Below are 8,634 nucleotides of genomic sequence, written 5' to 3' on the forward strand. Positions count from 1 at the left end.
AGTAAAAGGATATATATAGAGAGAGAGAGGGAGAGGGGAGAGAGAGAGAGAGAGAGAGAGAGAGAGAGAGAGAACCGGAGTTTATAGTAGTGCACCCTTTTTTCGTCCTCGCTAAGGGTTGCGTCTACTCTACTTGATGAAGTACGCCTTCACCAAGGTTATCCACTATGTAACAAATGCTGATTACAATGTTTGCAAGAGTTCCTTCAAATTAAAGCCCTAATTCTTCAACTCCTATTTGAAACACTCTCCCAAACTTCATGTACCCCTTGAATTTGGTGCTTATTGAATCTTCGGATCCTTGAATTACCCGTGCACTCCTTCGAACTCTTCACTCGAGTCTTCAATGCTACGTTCGGTAAACGAACCCCCTTCGACTTCAAGAACAGTTAGAAAAACCCCCAAGGTCTTTGGAGGTGGAATAAGATTATTCACTTCCTTTGAAGCCTTGATTAAGCCCAATCAGTCTTCTTAAGAGAACCAACTTAAAATCCCTACTAGCACCCTAGAGAATCTATAGACTCAAAAAACAAAGTGATTTTAAGAAAAAAGTGTTTAATCTTGAAGAATGCATGAACAATGAGTTTTTGAGACCTAGAGAGAATAGTTTCAAATGATTCAATACCTTCGGTGATGTGGAGAGAAGTGTATATATAGGAAAGGGTGAAAAGACTCAATTTTTGTACAAAATTAACAGATTGAATCGATTCACTAAATGCTTGAATCGATTCAGACAACAAAAAACAGACCAGAGAAGTATGAAGGATGATACGATTTAAAAAACAATTGAGTCAATTCAAGTGAACCCAGAATGAAGATTGGTACGATTCAAATTTCTTATGAATCGATTTAAGGATGCTTGAATCAATTCAGACAACAAAAAATAGACCATAGAAGTATGAAGGATGATACGATTTAAAAAACAATTGAGTTCATTCAAGTGAATCCGGGATGAAAATTGATACGATTCAAATTTCTTATGAATCGATTTAAGACAAATCAGAGAGTTTTGTGACACGATTCAAAATGACACAAAACAACAAGACCAAACCACATAGATTAAGATGATTGTGATTGACAACTCAAATGAGTAACCTCTATCCACCTTTTATTAACAGATAACTAAGAATTTATGAAATGATAAGCGGTTGATATTTGTTGGTAAGATGCGTATACGGAAGCAAAGAGGAGAGTATCTAAGAAACAAGCATGGCCACAACCGAAGAAGATTCAAGTAGGGTCCACATACTACAAGTGTCAAGTTCAGCAACACATAAATAACCGTCACTACCAACTTCAAAACCAAATTTTTTACACGGTCATTCACCTCCAAGATTAATCAAAGTAAAGAAATAAACAATAATGATGAACTTTGATGTTAAAGCAAGAATAAATATTCCACCTAAAGTATCAAAACCAAATTTGGTAGGTTTGTTTCCTCATAGGTTATGGTTACAACCAACAACAACATGGGCATCACGGAAGAGGAAGGTGTCGTTTGAGGTTGAAGAGAAGGAGGTGAATAAGGTAGTGGTAGTGGAAAAAATTGAATCAGCTGCAAAAAGTGCTTTTAGATTTGGCTTTTCAGCTGCTCTTTCTTTCTATATTTTCTGTCATGCACCAACAGCTCTCTCTCAATCCCTTACCGTCGCTTTTCCTGTTTCACGCGCACCTGAGGTCAGCTCATATATCTCTCTCTCTGTCCCTTTTTTTGGTAGCGGTTCGAACCCCGAACCTTACATATATTATGCATTGTTCTTACCAACTGAGCTAAGCTATCTATATGTCCCTCTTATGATAAGAAATGTCACGAACACTTTTTTCCACTGTATGTAGAACAAGTTTTCAAAGTGTAAAAGCCACGCAATAGAAAAGTGTGTTAGAAAAAGAGGGTTTAAAATAATCTCAGTTATATTAGTTACCATAGTTGACATGTAAATTTTGTTGTTAAAAAATCATTTTTCTATTAATAGTGATAATAACTTTTAAAAAATGAAATGGCGTAAGAGTTAAAAGTATTTTTGTTGTAATGTTTTTAAAAAGTTAATCACTTTTGAGAAATTTTCATATGCTTGTTTTACCATTTTTTTTTAAATTGAGAATTTAAAAAAAAAATCTTAAAATTGCTTTAAATTGTGAAGTTGTTTTAAGTTTAGTTTTTTTTTTAAAATGAATAAATTTTTATAGTAGACAAACACAAAATAACTTATGTTTTTCTTAAAATTCTATACAATTTAATCTCAAAATTATTGAATATTAAATCAGTTTTTTATAATTTGCAACAAACAAAATAATGATAAAATCTTATGATGCCTTCCCATAAAGAGAAAAATAATCATATGGACACATTAAAATAATGATAAGAAAATGACAAAACCCATGTTGGTATTATTTTAATTGTTTTTTATTGGTTGTATTCATATAGTGTGCCCAAAATAAGTAGTACTCCATTTTGCATTATAATTCAAAGGGTACTACTAAATAAAACTAAGAATTTGGAAGATTAAAGTTATGCAAGCTTTGAGCATACTAAGTGTGATAATATTCGCAGGGACAGATCCAGTTAAATGTAACTGGATCCGTCCCTGAATACTCGAGTTTGTTAATTTGTTCATAAGCTTAATTAACATGAACCGTGCTTAGTCGAAAAGGGTTTGTTGCTAGGTGAATGCAGTTCAAAGAACTCTTGTTGAAGCATGGGGTTTGATTCGGGAAACATTTGTTGATCCTACATTTAATCATCAAGGTATTTCTCATCATTTCTAATCATATTCTATCTTAAGCTTCAGCCTTCAAGTACCAACTATGTATATAGAATGCATCATACTAACATCTATCGGAATAATAAAATGTATTCTTTAAATGCATCGATGTTTATTACATCGAACGATCAAATAACAAAAGGTACATTTTTGCTTGTAGATTGGGATATGAAGCTGCAGCAAACAATGGTGGAAATGTTTCCTTTGAACTCAGCTGATGCAGCCTACACCAAAATCAGTGGAATGCTTTCTACACTAGGAGATCCTTTCACTAGAATTATTAGTCCGAAGGTCTTACAAATAAGATTTCTTTTTCTGAAATCTCACTTACTTTCGTTTCTTGGTCGGTCAATAGAAAAAGTAGTAACTTAAGATAGGATCATAGCTCCAATATATGATAATGTTATTGCCTATTCTAAAGTGTTGCTAACATGTGAAATAGATTGTTCAAATGATGCCATGCCATTCTTAGATCAACAAATCTGTTTCAAGGTCATATTGATTGGTATGCACTGTCAGTGTAAAGATTTTTTACGCGACCAATGAACTGTAATGGCCGGATCATTAAATGTATCTGACTTTAATTATAAATATCTTAAAAGTCCTATTTACGGTTGGTCGTGTTTACATGACAGTGTCAAAATTATTATATGACATTGTATTCAAATTAAAGTCTTATGTTTAACGGTGATTCGTACTTACAGGAATATCAAGGATTTAGAATCGGAAGTGATGGAAACTTACAAGGAGTTGGCCTCTTCATAAATGTTGAGCCAAGAACAGGACATTTGGTCAGTTACTTGCAAACAACACTTTCAAATTTTCATGCTTATTGTTCTGATTTCAATTGATCATGCTTTTCGTTCAATTTTCCATTCAAAATTCTTGGTAGTAGCTAGAACTCGGTATTGAACCTGTGTTGATTTCCGTTCTTAAATTATGATTGTCTGTCTTTTAAAAAAAAATAAAAATATCTGAAAATCACAGGTTGTTTTGTCATGCATAGAAAACAGTCCAGCTGCTCGTGCCGGTATTCATCAAGGAGATGAATTAGTTGAAATAAATGGTACTGACCAAGTTAGTTATTCTAAAATATTTAATTTGAAAACAGTAATGTAGAATGATGCTGTAAAAAGTGATTTTCTGTAAAATTTTATTAGTCCTTCTGAAAATGAAATAGTAATTTTCTTTTGTTTGAAAATGGATCTGATTGTGCAGGGGAGAGGCTTAATGGCATTGATAGTGAAGGTGCAGCGAAGAGGCTTAGAGGGAATGCTGGAACAACTGTTACAGTAAAGGTCCATTGTGAAGTATCATAGTTTCATTTTTTTATACAAGCTTTTTTGGACGAACTATTGAGTTATGCCTCAGACATATTTTCTATGATCGTCTTCGAAACATTGTTTTCTTTTGTTGCATAGAGTTCTATTTTCAACTTTCAGTTTCATTTTCTTGGAAATAGGGGTCATTTGAACCTTGACTACTTTAAAAAATGAACATAGTGTACGATAGAGAGTGCTTATGGAAATATCTGTAGCTTCAACACTTCATTCTTTACAAGTTTTCTAGAGCATTTGAGTATAGTACTAGATACTAACTTGAAAACTTATCTTCTCTAGGTCAAAGATTCAAGTACAAACTCTTATATCCGAGAGGTAAAGTTGAAAATTTCTTCGATTTTAGTTTATGTTCTTATGTACAAATGCAATTAATACTCAGCTGAAAATCTTTTCCCTTTGTGATTGAACTTCAAAATTTACAATATTCCGTTGCTGGTCTAATATATAATTTAGGTTAAATTACCAAGGGAGTATATCAAGCTCTCGCCAATATCAAGTGCCATCATTCCTCACAGATCCTCAGAAGGGCAGGTCATAAAAACCGGCTATGTGAAATTGTCAACCTTCTCTCAGGTGAGCAGAAGAATCACCTATAGAAAAACCGGATGTCTATATTTTGCTAAAATAGAAAATATTTAAACCAGCTACTGTTTTGATCTCTAACTACTTCCCGTACAAACTTTATCTTAATATAGGAGTTTTGATCGACTTATTTGAGTTTATCTACTAGCATGTGCATTTGTGTGACTGTATGATAGAACTTGTAGAAACAGCTTATGACATGTCGATAAGATGTTTTCAGCTTGTTTTCGTAAGCTTTCTAGGATAACTTATCAAAACATCTTATAGCATAAATGAAAACAGATCGACTTTATTTTATCGTTTGTTCTGAAAATTGTTTAAACATAAACATTTATATGCTAAGGTTTGTGCTATAAGCACTTAACAAAGTTTATTATTGACAGAGTGCTGCTGATGACATGCGAAATGCTATTCAGGAAATGAAAAATCAAGGAGTACACTCATACATACTTGATCTACGGAACAATCCTGTAATTTACCATTTTCATGAAAATTTCAGTTTTACCACATCTTTGGATCGGTGTAACATAGAAGTGTTTTCCTACGTTTTTACCTGAAACTTTGTTGCAGGGTGGTTTGGTAAAAGCAGGCCTTGATGTTGCTCAGATGTGGTTAGATGGAGATGAGACTCTGGTGAATACGATTGATAGAGATGGAAACATGTCTCCCATCAATATGATCGATGGACATGCTATAACACATGATCCACTTGTAGTGATTGTGAGTACTAACTATAGTTACTCAATAACACTGATTATGCCTTTTTATTTTGTACCACATGATCCAAAAGTGATTGCGTCGCTCAAGTGGTTCATGAGTTTCCGTGAATGTTAAATTGATGAATGGCAATTTTTGTTTCCTCAACAGGTCAACGAGGGAAGTGCAAGTGCCAGCGAGATTTTAGCTGGGGCGTTACATGATAACGGTCGAGCAATTCTTGTAGGGAACAAAACATTTGGAAAAGGAAAGATTCAGGTACCAGTATTTTTTGTTACATAATGATCATACAGTGTTGTTTTTATTTTTTAAATCTTGTTATTAAGTAATATTTCCAAAAGGAAAATCATGAAAAAAGAGGTAATGTAATGTATATATGAGGTGCATCTATACTCCAAACGAGTCTTCCATAAGAGTGTTTTCTGTTTAAAAGGCGTGTACCAAGCATATTGACGGTAGGTGTATAGCTCCAACACCTCAGATTGAAGGCATGTCTGGTGTCCGAAACTAACATGTATCGTGCTTGACCCGAACACAATACTGATACATGTGGTTATATTGAATTATTCTATTTTCTCAAATTACCAGTACCAACATGTCTTTGTCGGTGTAGTGTCCATTGGACTCCTTTCATGTATGTTCTCGTCTTCATGTGTTCCGAGACTCCTTTAATTTCTGTCAATCTCATGGAATGTATCATTCTCATTGCAGAGTGTAACTCAGCTTCATGATGGATCAGCCCTCTTTGTTACAGTGGCAAAATATGTATCACCCGCCCTTCATGACATAGATCAGGTCGGGATAACGCCAGACGTGCAGTGCACAACAGAAATGCTTAATTCGCCAAAGGAACTATCGACCAAAGATAAGGCCTCAATCTCATCTCTGGAAGCAGATTCATGCATTATGGTAGCAGAACATGAGTTGGATATGAAGGATTCCAAAGGAACTGTTTCTTGAACATTGTACTGTCTTTTTATCTCATTCTCTTTTCAATGTTGAAAGTTGAAAGGAAAGTTAGCTAACTGCTGCTAATTTGTACAATGTTATGTTGTGATTACTTGTTATGTATATATATATATAAAATAGGTGGAACCGATTGTATATATCATTCAATATAATAATAGAAAATTTACTTCTATGTCGAAGTATATATATACTTTACTCAGTTTGTCCTAATACAATATTTTTGGACAATTTTTTATTTTATTTTACAGAAAAGAAACATTTAATTTTTTATATTTGTTTAACTCATTCTTATAAACAATTTGTAAGGTGAGGGTATCACTCTTTATAAAATAAATTGGGACGAAGAATTTTCTCAATACACCTTGACATCCGTGGCTAATTTTGTTGGTAGCTTGAATGAATTAGATTTTCATATAAAATCTAATTCAACCCTAAAAAATCAACTTGTAAGGCGAGGGTTGATGTCACTTTTTATGATGAGTGGTAGGAACTAGCAAGCTTCACTCTAACACTCTTTTTTTAAAACTCACTATTTTATTGCATGGAAATAGGTTCTACATAAAGTGGTGAAATCCAGGTAAAAATAGGAGACTCTCATAAATTTCACTTAATAAGAGAGTTTTAGTGAAAGAGTGTTAGTGAGTGTTTCTGGCACTACTCCACTTGATACAGAGAAAGACATTCATATGGCATAGACTTTGCAGTCACCACCCTACCATGCTAGCTTTCCAATTTCACCACCCTACTATTGACAATAAGGCCAACAAGCCACCATGTTTGACAATATCTATTTTTACTAGATTGTGTTTCCATTGATGTGTTAATTATTATTACTATTTCAACTACAATCTGGCCTCTAGGATTGCTATAAATAAGACCACTTCCTTCATGTATCAACATCAATTGAAATATATAAAAACTTGAGTTTCTCATTTCAGAGTTAGAGAGTGGATACTCTCTTGGTTTCTGAGCCATTTTGGCACCAGAGCAAGGTTCCAAATCCGGAGTTGAGTTTGAGTGAAAGAATCAGCGAAAAGTTTAAGTTTTCTACTTTACGGCCTCAGAGGATTCTCTCTTGGTTTCTGAGCCACCACTCTTCATAAACTCATTCCTAGACTTATACCTCGTACTTGGATTTTTCTCAATACATCATGCAAAGGGAAAGAAGAAAGATACTTATTAAGAATTTAATTAAATGAAACAACAAAAATAATCAATTATAATGAATTCAACAAATACATATATATATCAACAGACACCAAATAGGTGAGTACAAATTACAGGCCTAGTACAAATAATAAAGCTAGTTTTCAATACAATACTATTTTCAACAAACAAGCATAAACTTATAATTGCTATAAGAAATTTAAATCCATTGTTTTCAAATTCACTTCAACATAAATGCCACAAGAGAAGCCAAAACAGAAGAACACAAAACCACCTTAGAAACAGGCAATGAAAATCCAGCTCCAGCCTCCAACTGACCAGTTGGTGCAATCCCTGAATCTTGTGCCATAATATTGGTGATACAAAACATGACCACAAACATCAATGCCATCAAAATGTTAGCAGTGATGCTACCAAATGATGCCATTTCCACAGAATGTGTTTGTTTTACTCTGTCAAAGGGACTGGAGAGGATTTGTTCAATGATAGAACCAAGACTTGGACATATATATATATATATATATATATATATATATATATATATATATATATATATATATATATATATATATATAATTTACTCAAGTTTACATCAAAAGGAATCATTTTTAAGTTGGTGAAATGGTGTATTAAACATTAAGATATGTCAATGTTACTATCCCTTTTAAGGATGTTAAAGACCCCACAAGACCAATCAAAGGTAGTTGGTAAAAGGTGGCATATCAATCAAAAATAAGGTGACGAACACTTACAGTATGTAGCACCGACACTTTAGATTAAAGATGTATTTGATGTGTCAGACATGTGTTGGTGTCTGACACAATATCTATATACGTGATTACATTTACTCACTTCTGTTTACTTAAATTATCAGTGGTGTCTATGTGTCAATTTTAGTGTCGTGTCTAATATTGGTATATCCTTCAGTGCTTCGTAGCTTATTATGGAATACTCTTGATTTTCCCGCATGAGTGGGATGACTTGCACGTTTGGATTCTGAAAAAGCTTTTGCTGAAGTTATTGGTTACTTGGAAAGGAAAAAAAGAAGTGAGAAGAAACGTGAAAGGAATTATTTGGCAGTCTATCTTTTCTAAATT

The 8,634-nt window shown here is 33.6% G+C and overlaps 1 protein-coding gene across 1 annotated transcript; it reads left to right on the forward strand.

Moving 5' to 3' along the window:
- The first annotated feature begins 1,295 nt into the window (after positions 1 to 1,295).
- Positions 1,296 to 6,509, forward strand: LOC25483369 (carboxyl-terminal-processing peptidase 3, chloroplastic). The gene is made up of 12 exons (XM_013612053.3): positions 1,296 to 1,677; positions 2,665 to 2,746; positions 2,923 to 3,053; positions 3,467 to 3,553; positions 3,750 to 3,828; positions 3,981 to 4,060; positions 4,382 to 4,417; positions 4,556 to 4,675; positions 5,068 to 5,154; positions 5,255 to 5,404; positions 5,552 to 5,659; positions 6,113 to 6,509. Exons 1-12 carry the CDS (start codon positions 1,363 to 1,365, stop codon positions 6,359 to 6,361), a joined length of 1,524 nt encoding a protein of 507 aa, XP_013467507.1. The 5' UTR covers positions 1,296 to 1,362; the 3' UTR covers positions 6,362 to 6,509.
- Positions 6,510 to 8,634: the final 2,125 nt, after the last annotated feature.

This window comes from Medicago truncatula, chromosome 1 (assembly GCF_003473485.1).
Source record: "Medicago truncatula cultivar Jemalong A17 chromosome 1, MtrunA17r5.0-ANR, whole genome shotgun sequence".
Lineage (NCBI taxonomy): Eukaryota > Viridiplantae > Streptophyta > Magnoliopsida > Fabales > Fabaceae > Medicago > Medicago truncatula.